Genomic DNA, 27,373 nt, shown 5'->3' with positions numbered 1-27,373 from the left:
ATGCAACAAACTTGAAATTTGCCATGTGGGTACCTTCCAGACTGTACACCATGCAAAAATTATAAAAAATAAACTTTTGTGTTTTTTGGGGGGTGGGCTCAATAACGCATTTATTTTTTACACGGCAAGTGAGCTGTGACGTCAAATCTGTCACGTGACCCGCGCACGTGGAAGCGTAACGCATTGTATTGCCGCTCACGGCCACCACCGGTGACGATTATTTTAACCGGTCCTGGGCCTCCCCTAGGTCGACTCAGCCTCAAACGAGTAACTGGTGTGGTGTGTGAACATCGCCACTGGGGAGACAAAGGCGGCCGGGCGTGGTGAATCCAAGTCCCGGGCGAAGCCTGGTAGTACAGCTAGTAACTTATATGATGATAGCTGCAAGCGTGCCTGCGTGCAGACACATCACCCGTCTCAGACATTAATGCCGTAGCTACGATGTCAGTGACAGCAGCAGCACATTAGGGTCAGCCAATGTGGCGATCACACATACGCATATATATTAACCTTTGCGCTGATAACCGAGCTCTCACGGAGAAATACCGAGCCAAGCAACACAGCTAAACGAGCTCAACAACCAAAAAGAGACGGAGACGAAAACAGACACCTGTCGCCTACAATACACACACACATCTCTCTTACACACACACCTCTATTACACACACACACCTCTATTACACACACACCTCTATTACACACACACCTCTTACACATACACCTCTTACTCACACAGACACCTCTTACTCACACACACACCTCTTACTCACACACACACCTCTTACACACACACCTCTTACACACACACCTCTTACACACACACCTCTTACACACACACCTCTTACTCACACACCTCTTACTCACACACACACACCTCTTACTCAAACATACACACCGCTTACACACACACACCTCTTACACACACACCTCTTACACACACACCTCTCTTACTGTAACACACACCTCTCACACACACACATCTCTCTTACTGTAACACACACACCTCTCTTACTGTAACACACACACCTCTCTTACTGTAACACACACCTCTCTTACTGTAACACACACACCTCTCTTACTGTAACACACACACACCTCTCTTACTGTAACACACACCTCTCTTACTGTAACACACACACACCTCTCTTACTGTAACACACACCTCTCTTACACACACCTCTCTTACTGTGACACACACGCCTCTCTTACTGTAACACACACACCTCTCTTACTGTAACACACACACCTCTCTTACTGTAACACACACACCTCTCTTACTGTAACACACACACCTCTCTTACTGTAACACACACACACCTCTCTTACTGTAACACACACACACCTCTCTTACTGTAACACACACCTCTTACACACACACCTCTTACACACACACCTCTTACACACACACCTCTCTTACTGTAACACACACACCTCTCTTACTGTAACACACACCTCTCTTACTGTAACACACACCTCTCTTACTGTAACACACACACACCTCTCTTACTGTAACACACACCTCTCTTACTGTAACACACACACCTCTCTTACTGTAACACACACCTCTCTTACTGTAACACACACCTCTCTTACTGTAACACACACCTCTCTTACTGTAACACACACCTCTCTTACTGTAACACACACACACACTTCTCTTACTGTAACACACACACCTCTCTTACTGTAACACACACACCTCTCTTACTGTAACACACACCTCTCTTACTGTAACACACACACACCTCTCTTACTGTAACACACACCTCTCTTACTGTAACACACACACCTCTCTTACTGTAACACACACCTCTCTTACTGTAACACACACCTCTCTTACTGTAACACACACCTCTCTTACTGTAACACACACACACACTTCTCTTACTGTAACACACACACCTCTCTTACTGTAACACACACCTCTCTTACTGTAACACACACCTCTCTTACTGTAACACACACACACTCCTCTTTCAAGAGTGGTTGCCCCTCTCTGTCTTGCAGCTGACAGATTGACCCGTGAAATATTAATGGTGGGGGGGGGGGGTTTCGGTGGCTGCTTGGATAGCCACAGGACATGGTGTGTATATGTGTGGGTGTGTTAGAGTAAGTGTATATATGTGTGTGTGTTAGAGTAAATGTGTGTGTGTTAGAGTAAGTGTGTATGTGTGTGTGTGTTAGAGTAAGTGTGTGTGTGTTAGAGTAAGTGTGTATGTGTGTGTTAGAGTAAGCGTGTATGTGTGTTAGAGTAAGCGTGTATGTGTGTTAGAGTAAGTGTGTTAGAGTAAGTGTGTATGTGTGTATGTTAGAGTAAGTGTGTATGTGTGTGTGTTAGAGTGTGTGTGTATGTGTGTGTGTTAGAGTGTGTATGTGTGTGTGTTAGAGTAAGTGTGTGTGTTAGAGTAAGTGTGTGTGTGTTAGAGTAAGTGTGTGTGTGTTAGAGTAAGTGTGTATGTGTGTGTGTGTTAGAGTAAGTGTGTATGTGTGTGTTAGAGTAAGTGTGTGTGTGTGTGTTAGAGTAAGTGTGTGTGTGTTAGAGTAAGTGTGTATGTGTGTGTGTGTTAGAGTAAGTGTGTATGTGTGTGTTAGAGTAAGTGTGTGTGTGTGTGTGTTAGAGTAAGTGTGTGTGTGTTAGAGTAAGTGTGTATGTGTGTGTTAGAGTAAGTGTGTGTGTGTGTGTTAGAGTAAGTGTGTGTGTGTTAGAGTAAGTGTGTATGTGTGTGTGTGTTAGAGTAAGTGTGTATGTGTGTGTTAGAGTAAGTGTGTGTGTGTGTGTGTTAGAGTAAGTGTGTGTGTGTTAGAGTAAGTGTGTATGTGTGTGTGTTAGAGTAAGTGTGTATGTGTGTGTGTTAGAGTAAGTGTGTATGTGTGTTAGAGTAAGTGTGTATGTGTGTGTGTTAGAGTGTGTGTGTATGTGTGTGTGTTAGAGTAAGTGTGTATGTGTGTGTGTTAGAGTAAGTGTGTATGTGTGTGTTAGAGTAAGTGTGTATGTGTGTGTGTTAGAGTGTATATCTGTGTGTGTGTTAGAGTAAGTGTGTATGTGTGTGTTAGAGTAAGTGTGTATGTGTGTGTTAGAGTAAGTGTGTGTGTTAGAGTAAGTGTGTGTGTGTTAGAGTAAGTGTGTATGTGTGTGTGTTAGAGTAAGTGTGTGTGTGTTAGAGTAAGTGTGTATGTGTGTGTGTTAGAGTGTATATCTGTGTGTGTGTTAGAGTGTGTATGTGTGTGTTAGAGTAAGTGTGTATGTGTGTGTTAGAGTAAGTGTGTATGTCTGTGTTAGAGTAAGTGTGTATGTGTGTGTTAGAGTGTGTGTGTATGTGTGTTAGAGTAAGTGTGTATGTGTGTGTGTGTTAGAGTAAGTGTGTGTGTGTTAGAGTAAGTGTGTGTGTGTTAGAGTAAGTGTGTATGTGTGTGTGTTAGAGTAAGTGTGTGTGTGTGTTAGAGTAAGTGTGTGTGTGTTAGAGTAAACTTGTATGTGTGTGTGTGTTAGAGTAAGTGTGTATGTGTGTGTTAGAGTAAGTGTGTATGTCTGTGTTAGAGTAAGTGTGTATGTGTGTGTTAGAGTTAAACAACCCCCTACCTCCTCGCGGTGCCGGACGGGCAACTCTGTCGTGGACAGCGCTGTGGGGGGAGATCCAATTTTGATTGGCTCCTCCCCTCATGGCATATGTGTCCACCACAGGGGCTAAACGGGGGCTCTGGACGGGTGCGAGGGGCTGGTAACCCCTCCACCTTCAATTAATTACCACGAAACCACGAATTAAACTGAAATATGTAACAACTAAGCTTGTGCCGGAGGCCCCGGGGGGCCAGGCGTCTATGACGTCTCCTGGCCAAACCCCAATTGGCGGAGCCAGGAGATTGAATACCTACCCTCGGGGCTACTCCAGAAACAACGAAAAGCCACTACGGGTGGCCACGTGGAATGTTCGAACGCTCACTGCAGAGGAGAGGCTGCCACTCCTCTGTCGGGAGCTGGACCGGTACCGCCTGGATCTATGCGGCATTCAGGAGGTCCGGTGGACCGGCTCTGGCTCCTGCCACCATGAGGGGTGGACAGTCCTTTACTCGGGGCAGCAGACTGCCAAACAACAGGGTGTGGGTCTTCTTTTGAACAAAAGAATGAAGGGGGCGTGGGAGCGTGGCGGTGAGGTGTGGGAAGCTGTAAGCCCCAGGCTACTTTGGGCTCGCCTTCCCATCAACCGGAGGCGAGGAATGGTGGTCGTGGTTACTTATGCCCCCACCGAAGATGAACATCCGTGGAGGGATGCAGGCAAAGCCGATGAGTCAGATGCCTTCTATGACCTCCTGTCACAGGTGCTGGCTAAAGTGGCCCCTCGGGATAGAGTCATCATGTTGGGTGACTTCAATGCCCGAGTTGGTCATGATACTGGCACCTGGTCTGGAGTGATTGGAGGGCATGGGCCAGATCAGCTCAATAACAACGGTAGGAGGCTGCTAGATTGTTGTGCAGCCCATGGGCTTGTAATTACCAACACGCTGTTCCGGCATCGGCGCATCCACACAACATCATGGATGCATGCCGGGTCCAAGCAAGAACATCTGCTGGACTACATAGTGACGGACCAGCGAATGCGAGCCCATGTCCTTGACACCAGGACCTACCGTGGAGCTGATCTGCCCTCTGACCATCGACTAGTCATCTGTAAGATGCGCCTGCCATTCTTCCACTCCGGTGGTGGGTGTACACCCAGGACCCCATTCCAACCTAAAGTGGCCTGGTCTCAGTTATCTGATGAAAGTTGCAAGCGAGAATTTCATCATCGCTTGCGGCTGGGATTGGCATCGTCCCCGACTCCTCCGGATGTCGAGGGTAAATGGGCGAGGTTTAGGACTGTGACTCATGCAGCTGCAATGGCTGCTTTGGGTACGCGGTCCAGACCTCCCCAGACACCCTGGATGACAGAGGAGTTGTTCAGGATGGTTGAGAAAAAGCGACAGGCCCACTGTCATCGGCTACAGAATCCCACGTCAGAGAATGAGGAGGCTTACCGCAGCCTTCGCTCGGAGGTTCGGAGAGCCGTGAGGCGCTGCAAGGATGGGTGGTGGTCGCGGGTTGCTGAGGAGATGGAGTCTGCCTCAGTGGCCCGTGATCACAAATCTCTATTTAACTCCATCAAAAAAGTAACCTGCAGCGCCACACCTATTACCATCATTAGGGGAAAAAACGGTGATCCAATTTCCGACCCCCAGGAACAGGTTCGCAGATTTGCTGTGCATTTCTGTGAGGTCCTGGGGGAGGGAAAATCCCTCAGCCAGGAAAACACCGTGGCACAAAGTGAGGATGACCCTGCTGAGGCTGCGGTGCCTCAAATATTGGATGAAGTCACCCCCTGTGAGTGGCTGGCTGAGGTGCCATCTGCTGAGGAAGTATTGAAGGCGATCCGGAGTCTGAGACCAGGAAAGGCAGCGGGCAGAGATGATCTCCCAAGCGAAATGCTGAGGGAGGGTGGCGTTTGTGCACAGACTGCCCTATATGACATCATAACAACAGTCTGGACCACTGGACGGGTTCCGCAGGATTGGAAGGATGCCCTGGTGGTCCCCCTTTTTAAGAAGGGGGACCGCACAGACTGTAACAACTACAGGGGCATCTCACTCCTCAGTGTGCCGGGAAAGGTCCTGGCAAGGATTATTCAGCATCGCCTTGCCAGGCACGCTGAGGAGAGGCTTGCGGAGCCCCAATGCGGTTTCAGGAAAGGGCGGTCCTGCACAGATGCCATATTTTCTGTCCGTCTGCTACAGCAGAGGTGTAGGGAATTCCAACAAGACCTACATCTCTGCTTTATTGACCTGGTCAAGGCCTATGATACCATCAGTAGGCCTGGGCTCTGGGTCGTTCTTCGTGCTTTTGGAGTACCTGACCCTCTGCTCACGATCATTAAGGACCTTCATGATGGTGAGCGGGCCCGGGTAAAACTACGTGGCCGGGAGTCAGAGCCATTCCCTGTACACCTTGGGGTGCGACAGGGATGTCCTCTGGCTCCCACATTATTTAACATCTATTTTGACCACGTAGTTCGTGAAGCCTTCATTAGCTGTACCGGGGGAATCTCCATATGGTACAGATATAATGGGAGGCTAATCGATGCCCGGGTGCGGTCAAGGGATGGCTCCCTATTGCTCAACCACGTTATGTATGCTGATGACTTGGTAATAGCGGCTCAGTCAGAGGAGGAGTTGGAGACGCTGCTGCTGAGACTGGAGCGTGCCACTAAGAGGTGGGGCCTTACCATCAGCCCCACCAAAACTAAGCACCTGCCTGGGTATTTTGTACCATCGGACACTCCACCCCCACAACTCCCAATCGGTGATGGGGCAGTTGTGGAGAGAGTGGAGAGTTTCCCATACCTGGGCAGTGTGCTTATGACTGGCTCCAGTTTAACAGCAGAGGTCTCACTCCGAATCAGTCGAGCGGCAATATCTTTTCATCGGTTGCGTAACGCTGTGTGGAAGCTACCTGGTCTGTCGCTCCGCACTAAGCTTCAGGTCTTCGCGGCCACGGTCATTCCCTCCCTTCTCTACGCTTGCGAAACGTGGACCCCCCTAATGGAACATCTTCGCCGGTTAGAAACATTTAGGCTGGCCTGCCTACGATCCATCCTGGGTTTAACCAGACTGGATTGTGTGAGGAGCTCACAAATCCTTGAAAGATCTGGGCAGGGTCCCATCGGTGAGCTCCTCCGGGAGGCAAGGCTGCGATGGCTGGGTCATGTAGCCCGCATGCCCAGCCACCGCATGCCGAAACAGCTTTTGTTTGGCCGGATTGAGGGGGCTAAGCGGGCGCGGCACGGGCTAGAGAAGAGATGGAGTGATGTGGTACAGGAGGACGTGGAGCTGAGTGGACTTGCCGATGACTGGTACCAGCGGTGTCAAGATCGGCCTCTGTGGAGGAGGCTCGTGAAGGATGCTACTGGGCAGTTGGAGGCAGTCGCCCTCCAACAACAACGGAGGGCGGAGGAGCGACGCTCACAACAGCGAGCGGAGCGCCGGGTGGCTAAAGCACAGCAGGTTGGCACAGTAGGGGGCACAGGTGGTGCATCAGCCAGTCATCTCAGTCAGTCGACCCGTGGCACCTGGGTCTGCCCCGTGACCACCTGCCAGCGGGCGTTCGACACTTCACGTGGCCTCAGGGTGCACATAGCCTGGCACAAGCGTCGTGGTGACGTCACCGCCACTTAGTGGCGAATGGCGGTTGTTGTTGTTGTTGTTGTGTATGTGTGTGTGTTAGAGTAAGTGTGTATGTGTGTGTGTTAGAGTAAGTGTGTTAGAGTAAGTGTGTGTGTGTTAGAGTAAATGTGTATGTGTGTGTGTTAGAGTAAGTGTGTGTGTGTTAGAGTGTGTGTGTGTTAGAGTAAACTTGTATGTGTGTGTGTGTTAGAGTGTGTGTGTGTGTGTTAGAGTAAGTGTGTATCTGTGTGTGTTAGAGTAAGTGTGTATGTGTGTGTGTTAGAGTAAGTGTGTATGTGTATGTGTGTTAGAGTAAGTGTGTATGTGCGTGTGTTAGAGTAAGTGTGTGTGTGTGTTAGAGTAAGTGTGTATGTGTATGTGTGTGTTAGAGTAAGTGTGTATGTGTGTGTGTGTTAGAGTAAGTGTGTGTGTGTTAGAGTGTGTGTGTGTATGTGTGTGTGTATGTGTGTGTGTTAGAGTAAACGTGTATGTGTGTGTGTGTTAGAGTAAGTGTGTGTGTGTTAGAGTAAGTGTGTGTGTGTTAGAGTAAGTGTGTATGTCTGTGTTAGAGTAAGTGTGTATGTGTGTGTTAGAGTGTGTGTGTATGTGTGTGTGTTAGAGTAAGTGTGTATGTGTGTGTGTTAGAGTAAGTGTGTTAGAGTAAGTGTGTGTGTGTTAGAGTAAGTGTGTATGTGTGTGTGTTAGAGTAAGTGTGTGTGTGTTAGAGTGTGTGTGTGTTAGAGTAAACTTGTATGTGTGTGTGTGTTAGAGTGTGTGTGTGTGTGTGTGTTAGAGTAAGTGTGTATCTGTGTGTGTTAGAGTAAGTGTGTATGTGTGTGTGTTAGAGTAAGTGTGTATGTGTGTTAGAGTAAGTGTGTATGTGCGTGTGTTAGAGTAAGTGTGTGTGTGTGTTAGAGTAAGTGTGTATGTGTATGTGTGTGTTAGAGTAAGTGTGTATGTGTGTGTGTGTTAGAGTAAGTGTGTGTGTGTTAGAGTGTGTGTGTGTATGTGTGTGTGTATGTGTGTGTGTTAGAGTAAACGTGTATGTGTGTTAGAGTAAGTGTGTGTGTGTTAGAGTAAGTGTGTGTGTTAGAGTGTATGTGTATGTGTGTGTGTATGTGTTAGAGTAAATGTGTATGTGTATGTGTTAGAGTGTATGTGTATGTGTGGGTAGCGCATAAACCGGTCAGGGATTAAAGGACCGCAAACAGCGAGCTCCTGCGAATTTCCCCATGCTGTGACCTGCCCCCCCCCCCCCCACGTGCTCCTCCACCCCCCCCCCCCCACGTGCTCCCCCCCCCCCACCACCACCACCACCTTGCCTCTGCCATTCGATTGGCTCCAATGAATCGCCACACGAGATCGGCAGCCCAGCCCCTCAAGGTTTCCTCCTCATCCTCCACACAGACTAGGAGGTGAGTGTGGTGTGTGTGTGTAGGGGGTTTGGCTTGAACCCTCCTGACGTTGGTTTGAGCTGTTTCATCACTGCGTTGAGAGCCGAGAGTAGGAGGAGGAGGAGGTGGTGGTGAGTGTTGTGGGCGGGTAACAAGGAGGAGGAGGGAGAGGGCATTTGGTGGCTTGCCAGAAAGTGGCCCGCTTGGTCCAGCCACCGCCACCACTCTCTCAAAGAGGAGAGGAAGCACCGCGTGCTTTTTTTTTTCTATGGAGAAGTACTCACGAAGATGACCATGATCAGGACTAAAGAGGAAGAGAATTGCACGAATGGGTGAGGCCTTAGTAGTGTTATGACCGTTTAAATGTTTAATGGAAACCGCAGCAGGTCTATCGCTCGCTCTCTCTCTCTCTCTCTCCACTCTCTCGATTTCTCTCTCGGGCACCCACTGTTGTGTCTGTCTGTGAGATGGAGGGGGGGGGTTGTTTTTTTTCTCTCATCTCACACTTCCCAATGGCAAGAGTGAACGATTTGGTGAAGGTTGAGTGCCTTGATGGAATGAGTGTTATAAGTTGAAGAAACAACTCTTAGTTCGGCACGTGTTGTCAAATGTGCCTGCCAATGGACATACTGTACTGCAGTGTGGTGATGATAATGCCGTGCAAATTACCTCCTAATGTAAAATCTGTTTCTGCTGGTTATAGAGCATTGTTGCTGTACCGTTTTTCAAGCCAAAAAGAGATTGCATAACAATTGTTTAAAATAGGTTAGGGCTAATTATTAGTTTTCAAAAACGTATAGCAACTGGAAACTACAGAACACTCGGTTAAAATTCAACTTGTGGTGGTTAAGCGAAAGTTATTTAGACTCGGATAATACATGGTTCGTGTATACAGGGTAAGCTAATCTAATCCGTGGTGGTGTGGAGTTACAGATGTTGCCGATAATCACATTTAGTCCACTTACCTGCTTGGGGAAAAATCGCGACTAATAATATCGCGGATTTTAGGAGTTCTCTCAGACCCTGCAGCTGTGGATAATCGAAGACGCGGATATCGGGAAGTGTTGTACTGTATATACATTCCTACAATCAAAGTGCTATTTCAACGAGTGTTACCTAATTAAAACTCTTTTCTCTCTCTGTAATACCGAATAAACTAGGACATTTAGGCCTACGGACAAAAGTACAACACTGTTACAATAATGTTGTCGTGAACGCTTTTGACTCATTTGAAAAATGGACAAGCTAAAGTTGCGGCATTCTCTCTGGACGGGGCCCGCCAAGGCAAGAATGATGGAAACCTTTTTTTTTATATATCTCGGTTAGTTGGGACATGTTGCAGTATTTTGCAATGGACCGAGTCATGTTAACCAACAAAGTTACCAGGTGTGTCTTTGTGAACACGGCTGCAGTATTGACCCCGTTTCCATGAAGCACACAAAGGTCCCGTTGAATAGTTTAGTTTTCCTGCTAGTTGCTAGTACCCCCCCCCCCCCACGATTAATGAGCACGAAAGTTATTTCCGATCCGTGACCAGCAATTACCAACACCACACTCGCAATCGATCGGTAAATATTTGCTCGAACTTATACACTCGCACGGTGCGAAGCATTTCCACGTTTCGCGTTTAGCAATGCAATATTTGTGGTGGTTGTGGTTGTTTCCTCGGCGGAAACTTTAACGTTTGCTCATAGGCGCCGTGGCAGTCAGCTGACTCAAGGTCTTGATAGTTGACACTTGATGTCGAGTGCAAAGTCATCAATGTGGGCGGACGCCACACAACTCGCTCAGTTCTCCAAGGAATAAGATTGTGGCGGTGCTAATGACGGTTTTCAGGGGGCTAGCCTGAGGCTAAGTGCTTACGTAAATTTCACCTTATAAAAGCGTTAGTTAATCTTTATAAACACGACTTTCCTTGTGCAAGCTTATTTCTGAGGGGCCTCCAATATGCAACATTTTAAACTGCTTTGGATGCTTCCGATGTCCTGACCGCAGCAATGCCTGTTAATGAACTTGCCAAAAATATATATTTTTTAAAACTCCGTTTTAGCTTATAGCAGTTTCTTTTACAGTCATTGGTTGTTTCACAGCTGCAAATTTTTTTACCATCAACTAGGTTTAAGGGCTTTACTCTGAAACACAGTTTACCGTACATTCCAACCATTTTCAATTTCGCCAACGGATGAAGGTCCTCACCAAGCCATGTCAGTCATGGGGTGAGGGTTGATGAAGTCTGGGGTGGGAAGCTGCAGGACTGGTTCTGATTCTATTCGGTAAAGTCACGTAGGTAAAAAAATAAAACAACACAAATCACGACGTTTCGGCCACAACACAAGTGGCCTTCATCAGGTGAAGGGGACCGTACTGTCACGAGGACAGCGTTGGAGTGATCTCGATTGTCCACTGATGTAAAGTGTGGCCGGGAATCGAACTAGGATGGCCAGGCTCGTATAGTGTAGCACGCTCACCATTGTACCACCAATCCACTCTTTCACGGCGTAATTTTAAAGGGGGCTATTTAATATTGCTGACATTAAAATGTATCCAAGTAACAGGGTTTGTCTCGCTGTGCCTCTTCTGTTTTTCCAGTCGTTCTTCAGAAAACCCCATCCCATCGCCAGTCGATGGATTCAATCAACGGGCAGACACATTCAGCAGTGAAGCCGATGCCTTGATCGATATTAAAAAGAAGAAAAAGCCCCCCATCTTGAGGTAAACAAATCCCTCTGGAATACATGCGACCCAGGTGCTTTATCATTCACCGTTAAAGCTGTTCAAAACATTTTTGGTGGAGCAGTTTACCCGCAATACGCCTCTTCAGACCTTTGTTAAGTACGCACAGTTACAATGGGATGCTGTTGAAATTTACTTCTAGTGTGCATGTGCTCCGATGTAATAATGGAAGCATATAATTACACAGACTGTTAAAATGAATACTTGGCAACAAATACACATTATTACTGCGGATAGAATGCTCTTTTACCTGTATAATGAAGTGAAGGCCCTCTCGTGCACCCTTCTATTACTGAATCTGCTGTTCCTGTTACCTGCCCACTCAAATCAATCTATGGATCCTCATTCATCATTGTCATGGTCCATGATCTATCCATCTGAATGAAGGCCTCCCTTTCTCACGGTCTCGCAAAGCAACAATACATCTGGCTTCTGCACATGAGCTGATTTCATCGCTCCATCTCCACAATGGATGTCCTCTCGGGTTTGTTCCCTCCTTTGGCTGTCACTCGTTCGTTAATCTCCACAATTGGCCAACATCTTTTATTGTCACATGACCTATTCTTGTCACGTCACCAATTCTCAATCCTGTTTACTTTTAATGACATTCAGTGTGATGTCTTCAACTTGCGGGTGTTGTCTCATCTATGTATTCCTCTTTCTGCCTGTCAGTGTAATTCCAAGAATTCACATCTTCAAGCTTCTCCGTGCACTTTTCAACCATTGTTCCATTTTCGATTAACCGTTCGGATATCCATGCTTACCCGCAAATAAGAGTAACCAGGAAGTGCAGTTAAATTCATCCTATTACAGTGTTCGTGTTAAGTCTAGATAATCGGATCCACCACCAAAATCCACACCTCCCTCCCCCCCTCATCAGCATGAATAAGAGGACATGTACTTTTTATGTTTCTTTCACCACAGATCCAACACGTATCATCCTTCCTTAGCGAGGACTGGAGAAGTTGAGAAAAAAAACAAGTCCCCATCAGTCTCTGTGAGTAACTCACTGCATATCACTAAGTATCGCCTTCTCAAAACGTCGTGTATATTGCTTGAAATATAACATCTCTGTGCGTCACCGCACAAACGTGCATCGAACATGAGAGGCCAATCGTGTGTTCCTGCGTCCGTAAAAACGGTTCATCTAGCTTTGAGGCGCAAGTGTTACGTCAGTGATTTAACACATCTGTTAGATTTATTGGACAATTCACAGGAATCTTGCACTCACAATGGAATGTTCACCTAGGCGCACTGTATTTAAAGTGTGAACTTAATGACAACCATGCGCGTGACTTAACTCGATTGACTAGACCCCCATAGAGCAATAAAAGAATGAGGCAATGGGGGAGATAAGGGCCTTGATTCGAGGTCAGGGCCTCTGTAATATGACAGGCTGTACGCCTCGGGGTTCAGCCGTTCGTTACTTTAATTGAGGGGTTGCTTTCGAAAGACTGCAATTTTTGGTACATTGCTCAGTTAAACTGCTTGCGGGTTGACCACCAATCAGGATGCAGAAAAGTCACAATGGTTGCTGATCGTATTGAAGCTGACTTTAAAAAAAGAACGTACTGTATTTGCACATCAAGGGGCAATGTAACTGCTCAGAACCATACCGTTCTAAACCACAAGGTACATAGAGGTTATTTCTCGCTAATGACGGTAATTATTTCCTTTTGGTGCAGCATGTATCACATCCTGGTGAGTTTGTTTCTCAAGTATGGCACAGTGGTTTTCTTGTTTTGGCCGTGTTTTTTTTTTAGAGAAGCACAGAGCATCACGTCAACTAAAAACTATGCAAATAGAACGTTCAGACATCTGGTCGCAGTGACGATGAAACTTGAAAATAATGGCTGACCTGATTTTAACTGTTTCCAACGTGGATGGTCATAACTATTTTTACGAATATTATTGCTTCGAATTAATAGTGAAATTTATCACTTTATTACATGGAAACGTGACTTTCCAACATCTAAGATATGAGCCATACACAGCACAACCATTGCATATACGACTTGCGGACCACTGAGGTTTAGGCGGATATGTGAAAGGTCTTGTTATGTTAATTTACAGAAAAATTACATATTCTGCACATATAACCGCACTGGGCGTGGGCTGGTAAGTGGTCAAGGTGGATATGTGACGGTTGGAAATGCTGCATACTGTACACACTGTATATATTAAACAAATGCAGTTTTTGCACAGATTGTTGGTGCCCTTCCATAACGTGGCGCTTTGTCGGACATTTTCTTTGCTCTATATTTGCTCTCTAGCCCCAGAACAAGTACACCAACCAGTTCCACAAGTTGTTCAAAGAAATTCCAGAGGAAGAAGATCCCATTGAGAGTAAGTATAATGACAGTTTTGGTTCACTATTTTGTATTTGTATAGTCCATGTTTTTTTTTCATGCAAACTTTGTATGTGTGCTTTCTCCCTCCACAGCCTTCAACTGTGCACTCCAAAGAGACCTCATATTTCAAGGCCGAATGTTTGTCTCCGAAAACTGGATCTGCTTTTTCGCCAACTTCTTTGGGAAAGACGTAAAGGCATGAAACACTTTCATTCTGCTCTTGGTTATGCAAGGGGTTCTGCTGCCCACATTTAATTAAATAAAAATACATTGAATATTTCTGTAATACATTACGGTACAATTCTTGTTTTTTTTATAATAAAAGGTCCAATGTCTTGTTAAACTTTTTTAGTTACACTCGTTAATACAATATTTAAACAAAGTAAGACATTCAGAAATTATTTTAAAATGTGGTAGCGATGGCCGATGCAGCTCATAGTGTCGTGCGTGGCATGTGCACTGTTAGTTGCCCCAAGATGGGCACACTAAGGTAAATTAAAACTCAACGAAAAAGGCAACCAACTCTTCTGGCTTATTATGTTGCATTCACAATCCATTGCATTGAGGTGTCCTAAGTGGTCATGGCTAGGCCATGGCAGAGTCAGATTTTATTTCGCATTTAAAACCATTGTTAGATCTAATATTCCCACAGGCTCATTGAGCAAGTGGGAAAATTTGCGTTGACTCAATGGTGACCCAAGATGAAGGATTTTTTTCCAGCAATGTAGCTGAAATGTGTGCAATAAATCAATAACTTTCTCAAATAATGTACCTGCCTACCTTGTACTGTTTTGTAATAATATTAATAACCACATGTGACTCATTTACAATCGGGCGATGTCTCACTTCTTGGTGAACAATTTGCATAATTATAAGAATGGGCTTGAGTTCTCGCATCTCCTAAGAGACCAACTGATTAAATCCACCATATTATATTGCGATTTTAAGCTTCCTCCTAAGATTGTCAGTACATTCATAACATTCTCAATTTAGCATCAACACTCCCACAGCAGTCGGTTAGGATGAATGGTCATATTCGTAATGAAATGAACATGTACTTTCAATTTAAAAGGTGCTAATGATCCATTTGAATGGCTCAGTGGTTAGTGCACTGCATTTTTTATTCGGTCAACGGAGTTAGATTCCAGTCATAGCTAAAGTAAGTGGTGAGTTATATTTTAACCAGACCTGAGCATCACCTTAGCCAATCCAGACTGGCCAACAGTGAGAAGTCTGGTCAAATAGCCCTCATAAAGAGCATGGCATGGGTAGGCTAGAGTCCAGCAGTGGATTAAAAAATGTCTGTAAATTAATATTATTGTTCGACAATGATCGTGTTTTCGCATGTAATTTTAGGTTGCAATTCCGGTGTTGACTGTGAAAGCGATTAAAAAGCAGAGAAGTGCGCTTCTGCTACCAAATGCCATTGGCATAACATCTGCCTGTGAAAAAGTAAGTCTCATTTTGTTATCGTCACAAAGCTGTTCAATGTGTAATTTTTCACATTAAAACATTACATACCAATTAAACATTTTTACAACACTGCCCCATGAATAACATGAATATTAATTGTATGGTCTAATAATGTTATTACACTATATAAAAATTGCACTTGATTCTTGTTTTAATTAACAGATGTGGTGTTCTGTTTTTAGCACATGTTCATCTCCTTCTTGGCCCGGGATGCCGCATACAAAGCCCTGCTGTCTGTCTGCAAGCAGGCCGAGGTAAAGCAATAGCCTCGTGCAGGATGCTTCCTCTGTCATCTCATCTTTCTTTGTCTGAGCTGGCTGCTTAACCCCTAAGTGATACTTACACTGTATCTGATACTAAGTTGATACTTACACTGTACCTGGTGGACTCATTGAGAGCGGCTCTTTGTGCACGCATACATTTCTGGATACTTACATTTTCTAATTATAGGATCTGTCATTTTGGCAAATGTTATGCTGTCTTCCACCTGATGGGCAATTCTCTCATGGTTGACTAAGCAAATACATTTTTAGTCCCACAAGACAGATGGGAATAATTTGTAGAGGAAAAAAAAGAGCAATAGTGAAGCTACGAAGTGCCAATGAGATGGGAGAATCCATCTCTATAAAGGTTTGAGTGTTATCCCTTTTATATGTGTGGGTTTTCTCTGGGTACTCCTATTTCCTCCCACATACCACACTCAATAAAGGAATTGGCCAAACACACCATTGCAGACCCTTGTTGAAAGAGATTAGCGAGACTATAGGGCATCACTGTGCTTTTAGCAGAGCTAAATGTCACTACACAAAGAAGTGACTCTCAAAGCATGCCGTTTTATAAGAACAACATCATAGTGAGTATTCTTAGCTGTCTTTAAAATTAATTTTCAAAGCATGTAATTAAACAAATGTTTTGTCATACATTCACCAAATCTGTCACGAAACTATTGGTCATGTAAAGAGATCTGTGGTGTATATTGTTCTTAGTTTTAGAAATATATCAGATGTGCTGCATGTTAGTGTCAAACTAATATTTTGAAATGTTTCACATAGGCAGTAAACGAAAACAGTTCCAACAACCTTGTACAACTTGGGCAGGAACAAGCCTCCAGCAACTGCGCCAGGCCTGATGCCTTCAATCCGGTAACATCTCCATGTCTTTCAATAGAAGAGTCTGGTGGAACAATTGCTAAATCCTCTTGACAGCACTGAGGAATTAAAATTTTGTAGCATGGACCCATTTCCTGCATTCCTATATACTGTACTTAAAAATTAAATAAATAGATACATGGATGTTTTGTATTTTCTGTGACGACATGTGAATATTTGCTTACATTCAACAACATTTAGTATAAATTTTGATTTAAAGCTTTCGTGACTGCAGGGATTCATATTATTGTTTCTTTCGGTAAAGTCACGTAGAAGGGAAACAAAATAATAAAAATATAAAACAATAAAATCCTCACGACGTTTCGACTGAAACACAAGCAATCATCATCAGGTGTGAAAACCACAGCAAGAAAATGAGAAAAAGTGGCGGTTATTTTTAACATTAGCACCACGGAGAGAGATTTGACAGTTTGTTCAGATGGACGAGTCCATCTATGTTCGGAAAAGAGGAGGGGGGAGACGAAAATGATGGATGCGGTCTGAAAGCCACTGTAAGCGTGAACAATCAATTAAGACCCGAAATGGTTTATCAAATCCTTCCAATGATTGCTAAGCCAGAATCCATCTTCTCGGTTGAAATTGTCTCTATGTTTGTATATGTGGATAGCCTAATGAACGAATCTCTCATGGTAGCCAGATGGCTTGCAAAGAACCTCTGTCTTGGCGAAGTCAATGTCATGTGAGCCTACTGAATTATAACAGTGATCTCCCACGGCCGAGATGTTGGTCCTACCGTGTTTTAGGTCTGCTTTGTGTTCACGAATGCGGTCCGAGATATGTCGTTTGCTTTCTCCAATGTAACTACTACCACAGAGGCAACTTAGTTTGTAGATGCCAGGGTACTGTGTGTCCGGAATCACATCTTTTACAGATGGAACCAGATCACGGATTTTATGTAATGTGTTGAATCGGACCTGGATCTTGTGTTTATTCAAGATTTTGGAGACCTTTTTTGTGATCCCCGCAATGTAGGGTAAAGTGATGGTTTTTAAAGGCTCCTCAAGAGGGTCCTTCTTCATGGTTGGAGTGATAGCTTTGCGGATTGTGTAGTCGGAGTAACCATTAACCTTAAGAGCTTGGTGTATTTGCTTGAGTTCACTGGCTATGTGTTCTTGGTCGGATATGCATTGGGGTCTATGGTGCAGAGTCTTGATGAGGGAATTCTTCTGGGATGGATGGTGGTGGGAATCCAGTTTCAGGTAAGCATCTGTATGAGTATCTTTCCTGTAGACTGAGTGGCTCATTGAACCATCAGGTCTCTTTTATTAGGACATCCAAAAAAGGTAGCTTGCCATCTTTTTCGACTTCCATGGTAAATCTGATGGCTGGGTGTATGGAATTGATGTGGTCGAAGAATTGGTCTAGAGCAGGCCGGCCATGTGGCCAGATGACAAATGTGTCATCCACGTACCTCTTCCATAAGGTTGGGCGTAGAGTGGCAATCTGGATAGCGTCAGTCTCAAATTTCTCCATGAAAATGTTGGCTACAACTGGAGATAGGGGGGAGCCCATTGGGGTGCCCTCAGTTTGTTTGTAGAAAGTTCCATTCCAAGTGAAGTATGTATTGGTTAAGCAGTGTCTCACCAGGGGGGGTACCTCAGTGTTTAGTCCTTGATGAACCAAGTCTTCAATGATTGCGATGGTGTCAGGTACAGGAACTTTGGTGAATAAGGAAACTAAAAACTGACAAGCAGGTCGTCTGGGGACAGGGAAATACCTTTGACTGTCGATACCAGGTGAGTAGAATTTTGTACCGCAGAGGTGTCTTTTCCAGTGAAAGGCTGCAGGATTTCAGACAGAAAACGAGCCAGTTTGTAGGTGGCGGAGTTGATAGTAGAGACGATGGAACGAAGGGGTGTATCTACTTTATGTATTTTTTAGCTCTTATCTCAGAGAAAATCAGACTTATACGCACCGAACTAGATCAGTTAGACAAGACACTCTACAAATCACACTTATCATTGACGGCAACAATGTCCGGATTGGGAACATACAGACAATATGACTGCCTCTTCAGCTGCCACTATGTCGACCAAATGTAAGGACAACCGGATTTCCAAATTTAACCTTCTCTCCAACAAAAGACCGGAGCCACACACCAAAAAGCTAGACGTTAACAAAGTCGTAATTAATCGCAGTAACAGTTCTATTTTTGATGGTCTGAAATCTGTTTTAGCTAAATGGCTAAACTTTGCAGTCACACCTAAACACATACCAGTTAATGATATACTTGCCCAAGTAGACGTGGCTCTCAAGGGCCTGGGTCACATCGCTGCAGACGTAGCAAGATCTGAAATTGCTGCAACCCTCAAAACGCTAAGATGCCAGCTAGCAACCTCAGCAAAGATGAGCGTTTTGAATTATATAAATTGAAAAAGAGGGATGGCATTGTCATCCTCTCAGCCGACAAGGGCAATGCCACTGTCATCATGGATAAAATAGAATATAACAACAAAATTAAAGAATTACTCAACGATGGCAGCTATACAAAAATAAAAAGAGATCCCACCAACAGCCTCGTCATACAAACCAACAAAATCATTTCTGATTCAACCGCATTAATTGATCAAACCAAACAGTTTTCGTTGAAACCTTCTGCTACCAGGCCACCAAGATTATACGGCTTACCAAAAATACATGAAGTAGATACACCCCTTCGTCCCATCGTCTCCCCCACCTACAAACTGGCTCGTTTTCTGTCTGAAATCCTGTAGCCTTTCACTGGAAAAACACCTCTGCGGTACAAAATTCTACTCACCTGGTATCGACAATCAAAGGTATTTCCCTGTCCCCAGACGACCTGCTTGTCAGTTTTGATGTAGTTTCCTTATTCACCAAAGTTCCTGTACCTGACACCATCGCAATCATTGAAGACTTGGTTCATCAAGGACTAAACACTGAGGTACACCCCCCCTGGTGAGACACTGCTTAACCAATACATACTTAACTTGGAATGGAACTTTCTACAAACAAACTGAGGGCACCCCAATTGGCTCCCCCCTATCTCCGGTTGTAGCCAACATTTTCATGGAGAAATTTGAGACTGACGCCATCCAGATTGCCACTCTACGCCCAACCTTATGGAAGAGGTACGTGGATGACACTTTTGTCATCTGGCCACATGGCCGGCCTGCTCTAGACCAATTCTTCGACCACATCAATTCCATGCACCCAGCCATCAGATTTACCATGGAAGTCGAAAAAGATGGCAAGCTACCTTTTTTGGATGTCCTAATAAAATGAGACCTGATGGTTCAATGAGCCACTCTGTCTACAGGAAAGCTACCCATACGGATGCTTACCTGAAACTGGATTCCCACCACCATCCATCCCAGAAGAATTCCCTCATCAAGACTCTGCACCATAGAGCCCAATGCATATCTGACCAGTAACACATAGCCAGTGAACTCAAGCACGTACACCAAGCTCTTAAGGCTAATGGTTACTCCGACTACACAATCCGCAAAGCTATCACTCCAACCATGAAGAAGGACCCTCTTGAGGAGCCTTTCAAAACCATCACTTTACCCTACATTGCGGGGATCACAAAAAAGATCTCCAAAATCTTGAATGAACACAAGATCCAGGTCCGATTCAACACATTACATAAAATCCGTGATCTGGTTCCGTCTGTAAAAGATGTGATTCCGGACATACAGTACCCTGGCGTCTACAAACTAAGTTGCCTCTGTGGTAGTAGTTACATTGGAGAAAGCAAACGACATATCTCGGACCGCATTCGTGAACACAAAACAGACCTAAAACACGGTAGGACCAACACCTCGGCCGTGGGAGATCACTGTTATAATTCAGTAGGCTCACATGACATTGACTTCGCCAAGACAGAGGTTATTTGCAAGCCATCTGGCTCCATGAGAGATTCGTTCATGAGGCTATCTACATATACAAACACAGAGACAATTTCAACCGAGAAAATGGATTCTGGCTTAGCAATCATTGGAAGAATTTGATAAACCATTTCGGGTCTTAATTGATTGTTCACGTTTACAGTGGCTTTCAGACCGCATCCATCATTTTTGTCTCCCCCCCTCCTCTTTTCCGAACATAGATGGACTCGTCCATATGAACGGACTCGTCCATATGAACAAACTGTCAAATCTCTCTCCGTGGTGCTAACGTTAAAAATAACTGCCACTTTTTTCAAATTTTCTTGCTGTGGTTTTCACACCTGATGATGATGATTGCTTGTGTTGCAGTCGAAACGTCATGATAATGTTATTGTTTTATATTTTTATTATTTTAACATTTAGTATAACAATATCAATATTGAAATTTCTTTAAATCGAGGTGGCCAGGTAGCTATAGAGAACGGAGCCCTGAGCTGGCATCACAGAGTCCCTGGGCTCAAATCCAAGCAGGCACCTGTGTTTAAACTGGCTCTTCGACTGTACGGATGGCCTGAACCGGTCACCAATGACTGCATGGAAAAAATCATTAAATGTGTTTTTTCCACTTAATTTAATGCCAAAGTTTACTCTTGAAAAAATATATAGGTTTCCCTATCATGTGTCAATCGCAGCAAAATCATAGCAGAATTTGAGGGGAAGTGCAGCCTCTATTGTATAAATATAGAAAAAGGCCACTTGAAGGGTTTTTCAGAAGAGGTTCTTTAAAAATCTCTCTTGCAGTTCTCAGACACACGGGGCTGTTCTGATCTGGGGGATTTCCACATGGATTCTTTTTTCTGCAATGATGCTAGCAGTGGACTGGAAATAAAATTCAGCAAAAGATGATTAATATTCATCCAAAAAAAAGATGTGACACTTTACGTAAAATATTCATTTGAAATGCACATCATGAGAATGGGATTAAGGCTAAAAAAAAAAATTTTTAAACACAAATCCTGACCTTAGCTTAAATGTGTTTTGCGTGTTTTCGTTTAGACAACCACTGATGGATTGCGTCTTGAATTGGTCCTTTCCAATCAAACCACTCCAAGTACACAAAGCAGCAGCACCAGCTCTGTGTTTGAAGAGCATGAAGGTATGCATCTGGAGTCCAGTCAAACATTTGACGTTTTAAACATACAGTTCCTACTTAAGTCAAACATGTATTTAAACGCTGTATTGCTGTACCAAAGAGCTGTTGCATGATGGTGAACAAACTGGACTTGCAATCCAGAGGTCACCAGTTCAATCCCCCGATGCAGCAGTTGAAATAGTGGTGAACTTTTTAAAAATCTCTCCACACCTCTGTCCAACCGGCGATATAAATGAGTGCACCCACAGTGAATCGATCGGCTGGTCACGTGTGGTGCTTCTGCTTCAATCCAAGACGTCTGGCCAGCGTTGAAGAGTAGGCCAAATACCCTCTGTAGAGCTCCCTCTAACGGAGGAACTTCTACCAGCGATACTGGAAGCAGAACTTTGCGGAGCTTGCACCTTCATCAAAGATAACCTTTCTGACCTTTACTTTATTATAGAAAGCAGCCCGACAGAGATCAAATGGAAAAACGGTCTGCATGAGCCTGATGGCATCTCAAGGCCATCATCAACCCAGACAGCGGAACCCCCAGCCCCCTCATTTACCAGTATGTATTTTTTTTTTTACGCACAGCACAAAATAAGGAGAATAAGTGCGATCCATACAAGTTGAATGCGTGTGTCTCATACAATTGAAACCGCTCATGTGTATTGTATTCACACAGGTCTATTTACACTTTGAATTCCACTGATTCTGTGGGAAAAGTGGGGGTGTAGCCGTCCAGGTGTCTCAGCAGTAGAGCGATCAGCTCGCAATTGGAAGTTCCGCGAGTTAAAATCCCGGTTGGGAGTTGACTCTGCCAATCATTCCTCCAGGGTCAAGGCATGATGTGGGGGGAAGTAAACTGGTTTTCCTATGGATAGACTCGCCCCAGCCAAAATAATGTTGAATCTCCATTGCTGCCTCAGGGATGTAAATTGGAGATGTACGTTGCCTCAATGCTCAATTGAGCAGTAAATCGCTTTGACTTGGATTTCCATTGCTCTTGTGGTGAAGGGGAGGTGACCAGAGGAACGATAGGATAGGGCGAGGGGAGGGCATTCGTTGGGAAAGAGTCCACAACCGTTTCGAAATATAGAGCTTTATTTAACGTTTCAGGTCAGGTAGAGGGCATAAAAAGGTGAAAATGAATGGGGGATTATATTAGCTGGTAAACTGTCATCTTGTTCTGAATTGTATAAGCTAAAATGTTCCAATGCATAAAAAGATAGAGCATGTGCACCCAATCTGTCAATCCAGTATGTATTTCAGAATTGTATGAAACGAATGTTCTGCTTACCATTAGAAAAGCGGCAGGTTTGTGTATGTTAATATTAGGTCAGGTGCCGTGGTTTTGTGCCAATTTGTATTATACAGAATAAAGAGTGATGTGCACTGGCACATAAGCACATAGAACAAAAAGTTAAAAAAATAACACTGCTGTAAAAGGAAAACAAAATGAAAATTAATATTTTGGGCAATGGTCCTTATGCATAGCTCTGCTATCAAGAAGTGCTATTGCCCAAAATGCCACCTGTTACATACATTTGTTTTCATTTTGTATAATCAGTTGAAGTTGCATTCATGGAGCATTGATTCACCCAGTTGTCCTCTTGTCGGCATAGAGGTGTTTTTGGGCTTTCAGAGACTTTTGCAAACAGCTACCATTCACCTCCTGAAACTGTAGTGACATGCCACTCTCTTGTCTCTCCTCAGGCAGACTCCAACAAAAAATGTCGAATCTCTTAAGTTCAACACCAAGGACAGAAGATCAACAATCAGTGCATTACATTCTGGTTGTGTGCACTTTACTGTAAGCTTAATAAATTGTTGTGCATTAACAATACACTTGACAACAATTTTAATTATCTACGGATGCACGAGGAAATTACGCTTATGAATTGTAATTAACTCTGCCTTTCCGCTTTCAGGATCGTCTTGCTTATGGTGTCGTCTTGTTACATGGCGGTGAAAATAGCATCTTTAGAGGCTCACCTGACTTCAATCGGGATGGGACCTGAACAGCAATATGTTCCTGGGTAAGCCACTTTTTGCCATATATAACATTACCTGATAACTGCAACTCAGCAGAATATTTTACATTTGGAATTTTTAAAAAACATCATGGCTGAATTTAGAATTGTTTGAAAAGTTTAGATTATGTTCAATATTACAAATCAAGCATACAAATCTATTTGGTTATGGATATGAGCCACATATCCACTTCTGAATGGAGGCCTCCCCTTGCCAACTTCTTCCCTCATCGTCCTGTGATGCCACAATCCATCTCGTTACTAGACACAAGTCAATATACATTCTTGGTTCTTTCGGTAAAGTCACGTAGAAGGGAAACAAAATAATAAAAATATAAAACAATGAAAAAATTATTTTTATAAACATTTTATTGTTCTATATTTTTATTCTTTTATAAAAATTGTATTGTTTTATATTTTTATTATTTTATTGTTTCCCTTCTACGTGACTTTACCTAAAGAACCAAGAATATGAATCCCTGCAGTCACGAAAGCTTTAAATCACAAGTCAATATATTTCGCAACTCTATTTGGTTGAGGGTAATCAGCAATACGTTAATAATACTACAGTAGTAATGTGCATGAAATATTAAGCACTAGCACCATTTTTTTTTAAATAAGGCAAACAACTGTTATGAATGTTGTCATGTAATTTAAATACATTAATACAAAATATTAACACTACCCATTTTATGCATTTTAGCCTACCCGACCGAAGCAATTTGAATCCCATGTCATCTGCTGACAAAGTTGACCTCACCAACAGTGAACTGATGACTTCTCTGGCTACGCTAGGCAGTGTAAGTTCCTCCAACTGCAGTATACTGTAGTGTGAATAGGTAACGTAAAATTTGGTATATTTAATGCTAATCCCTTAGTCAATTTACAAGGTTTTTTTTCCACTAATAAAAAGTAAATATGATGAACCACAGAAATGCATTGATGCTGTATATTGTATGTTATATGGTATGGTTAAATATCTTGTTCGGGGGGTTACAGGTTAATGTGCTTGTCAGAGAGGTGCTATGCAAATGTGATCATTTTTAATCTTAACTGTCACTAAGTAATGCTATGTGGCATTACCATCTGCTGTAGTGCTAAATTAAAACGGGTATGTATGTATGCCATTGTCTGTTGGCCCAAATTCTACATTTAAAATCAAATGGTAATATATTTTTTCTTGTATGCTTGCGGAGGTCAAAAAGATTTGATAATTGACTATTAAAATTCGGCAGCCTCGCACTCGTTAATTTACTTTGCAATGGAGTAACCATGACATAATTGTGCTCGATTATATTATATGATTGCTGAATAAAGAAAGTGCAATATAGGAAACTGTGTGCTGAACTAAGATATGCTCTTCATCAAAGTCTCATGAGCATATTCGTCCATAAGCAAGCACTCACAATATATTTAATGCATATACACGTACAATATTATTCTGTGCACTTGACAATATCCAGTTCACAGTTTCTAAACAATCCTTATTCATGCATATTTAGAAAATAAGTTAATGTAATATATATGCAGTAGTAACATTGAATCTATTCTCCTTTCAGGTTATAAAAAATCTGGATGAATTGCTTGTTGAGCTACAGTCTCTGATCACTACTGCTTCACTGTCATGATTTCAAGACCTTCTGCAGGCAGAAGATTGTTGGGACCATTGGGGCCAGAAAAAGAGGCCTGTCTCCATAGCTGTATTTATGCACATGAAGGGATATACTGAACTCCACGATGATTAGCAACATTTTCAACCCAGGTTTAAAAATCTGCAAGTGGAGCCAATACAATTCCAATTGCAATAAATTATGTAAATAATTACAACTGCCATGGTGTAGTTGCATTAGATATGTTACCACTGTATACAACTCGGTGGATAATTTTGCTTATGCATGTGGAGTTATCTCTTTCACAGTCTGCAGAATTTGAGTGGTATTTTCTAAGTTTACATGTGAACAATGACATTCTATGGCTCAGGGTACAGTGCCATTGCTGGACTGGATGTTGCTGTGCATTCATGTATGCTTTAAAGTGAGGATGTGCTAATTGGTGCTGATCGATACTGACCTTTTTGTGTTGAAATATCCTGTAAAAGAAATCCCCAGCATGTGTGAATTTGCAATGAAGTCATGATATTAGCACCTCACTTTCAGAATACAGCTTATCCTGCACTCGTTCAGCACTTATCTGCCATTGTGTACATTACAATTTTTACTGGGGACTTCTTTCCCATTACATTGTATAATGTACAAGCAATATCCTGAAAGCTAATCATGCCAAAAATCTTTCATTAAGAATTTTTCTAATTTCAATATCGAAGAATATTAGGATTTAATAATCCAGACGACGTAGGAAAACAATGTTTTACGTGCGCAAATCAAGCTTTTTCACATTTTATTGAAATAAGCCGTGAAAAGTGACTCGCCCGTAATTTCAGATTCACTATTTTTATCGCACATTTTAAATTTACAATCAAGTGTCGGGAACAGTGCTCGTCACCTGTAATGAGAATTTGGTAATTCATTGTTCTCTTACATTTCCGTATCAATTCCCATTTAAACCTAAAGGTGCAAAGATGTGGTCTGCAGCAAAGACTTGTGTGCTTGACAGCACGATTGGTTGACAGCTCTTTAAAGTGCCTATACTGTATTTTTAAAAAAAGGCCCATCAACAGCAAAAGATTGTAAATTAAGTAAATTATCAGTAGCGTTGCAGGTGTGCAGTGCATATGTGCAGAAGTATATCTGTTTGTTGATGTGTTGAATGCATTTACATCAGAACCAGTGTAATTTCTTTAGCGTGTGTTATTTATGGATTTCTCGTTATAATGAGTGATGTATGATGCTTATTTATTTCACTTGGTGAAACATACAATACTGTAATTAGCTATATGTTATTAAAGTGTAATTTATGAATAAATAAATAATAAAATTACTTTTTGTGTCACATGCTTTGCATTAAAATAATAATGTGCCAGTGCTCTGCTTTGGGTTTGAGGGGAGGAGATCTCTCCTACAACGCCTTGAAAGACTAGGCAAAGGAAGAAGTCGGTCATTTCCTGGTCATGAGCATTGAGCCAGTGGGTATCTCCCTGTTTACAGCCCTGCGGCTCGTGGTGAAAATTTAACATTCCATTACGATGGTGAGTTTAGTAATAGGATAACCACTGTAGGCTTCCCCAGCAAGTGTTATTTCTTTTACAGAGCCTGGATGGATAGTGGGCTGAGTCAACTGCCAACCAGTATTTGAACTCGCAACTTTCAGGATCACGAGCAGCTTGCTCTACCACTGATCCATCTGATAGGTGATTTATTTATTTAGTATGGTTATGCTGTACTTTAATCCAACCAACAGTTCATAATGTAGAACGTATACAATTACACGTGTGTACTTCATCCAAAATACTGTGCAAACATGCCCGTATTGATGGTGAAGTGGTTAGCACACTGCGATCTGAATCCAGTTACCTGGGATAGATTCCCAGCCTTGGCACGCGATGTTAGTGGCACGTGATGTCTGAACTGATCCTTGGCACAACCCCCCCCCAACCCGCCCTTCACCAACCTGCACTGACTAGCGGGAAGTATGGAAACAACAACCCCAACCACAAAAGTCTGGGGATGTAAATTTGAAAATGCACACTGTACATTATGACCATGACTGTGGAAAGGCCTTCATCCAGCAGTGTATTGGCGTCTATACTATGTATTATACAGTATAGATCGCTAGTCCACTGAGTGAAAACATGAAGCAAATGTGACCGACCAACATTTACATGGTGTGATATTGTAACTTTTGCAATTTTTAAACAACGCTGCCTTATGTGGTTAAAATAAGTCGCGTTTTCAACCGTTGAACTAATCGTGAAAAAATAAACATTGAAACTTCCTCTGATTCACAACCCAATTACAAGCACATCCTGTTTTGTGTGGTACTTATTCATCCGAAAAATGTCTTCTCATTTTTTCATGAATAAGAGTGGCACAGCAAACACTATCTAAGACGTTTTATCTGGTGAGAGAAGAGTCACGGTAAAAATCATC

General features: G+C 43.2%; 1 protein-coding gene across 5 annotated transcripts in view; it reads left to right on the top strand.

Moving 5' to 3' along the window:
- LOC116942000 (GRAM domain-containing protein 2A) overlaps nucleotides 1–26,276 on the top strand; it is a 37,250-nt gene extending 10,974 nt beyond the window's left edge. For 2 of the 5 annotated variants that reach the window (XM_076066855.1, XM_032953485.2), the window contains exons 2-14: nucleotides 11,175–11,297; nucleotides 12,243–12,315; nucleotides 13,592–13,664; nucleotides 13,762–13,865; nucleotides 15,026–15,121; nucleotides 15,325–15,396; nucleotides 16,195–16,284; nucleotides 21,216–21,315; nucleotides 21,755–21,862; nucleotides 23,011–23,107; nucleotides 23,226–23,333; nucleotides 24,031–24,127; nucleotides 24,887–26,276. In XM_076066855.1, coding sequence (XP_075922970.1) covers nucleotides 11,175–11,297; nucleotides 12,243–12,315; nucleotides 13,592–13,664; nucleotides 13,762–13,865; nucleotides 15,026–15,121; nucleotides 15,325–15,396; nucleotides 16,195–16,284; nucleotides 21,216–21,315; nucleotides 21,755–21,862; nucleotides 23,011–23,107; nucleotides 23,226–23,333; nucleotides 24,031–24,127; nucleotides 24,887–24,955 — 1,210 coding nt within the window. In that variant the 3' untranslated portion in view covers nucleotides 24,956–26,276. Of the gene's footprint in view, nucleotides 1–8,504; nucleotides 8,607–8,653; nucleotides 8,918–11,174; nucleotides 11,298–12,242; nucleotides 12,316–13,591; nucleotides 13,665–13,761; nucleotides 13,866–15,025; nucleotides 15,122–15,324; nucleotides 15,397–16,194; nucleotides 16,285–21,215; nucleotides 21,316–21,754; nucleotides 21,863–23,010; nucleotides 23,108–23,225; nucleotides 23,334–24,030; nucleotides 24,128–24,886 lie in introns of those variants that run through there. The other 3 variants (XM_032953484.2, XM_032953486.2, XM_032953487.2) reach the window with 3 other exon arrangements.
- Nucleotides 26,277–27,373: the final 1,097 nt, after the last annotated feature.

The sequence above is a fragment of the Petromyzon marinus genome, chromosome 13, assembly GCF_048934315.1.
Source record: "Petromyzon marinus isolate PM22_M1 ecotype Great Lakes invasive population chromosome 13, UKy_Petmar_22M1.pri1.0, whole genome shotgun sequence".
In the NCBI taxonomy this organism is placed as follows: Eukaryota; Metazoa; Chordata; class Hyperoartia; order Petromyzontiformes; family Petromyzontidae; genus Petromyzon; species Petromyzon marinus.
Note: the sequence above shows the minus strand (reverse complement) of the source record. Positions and strands in the feature narration are given on the sequence as shown.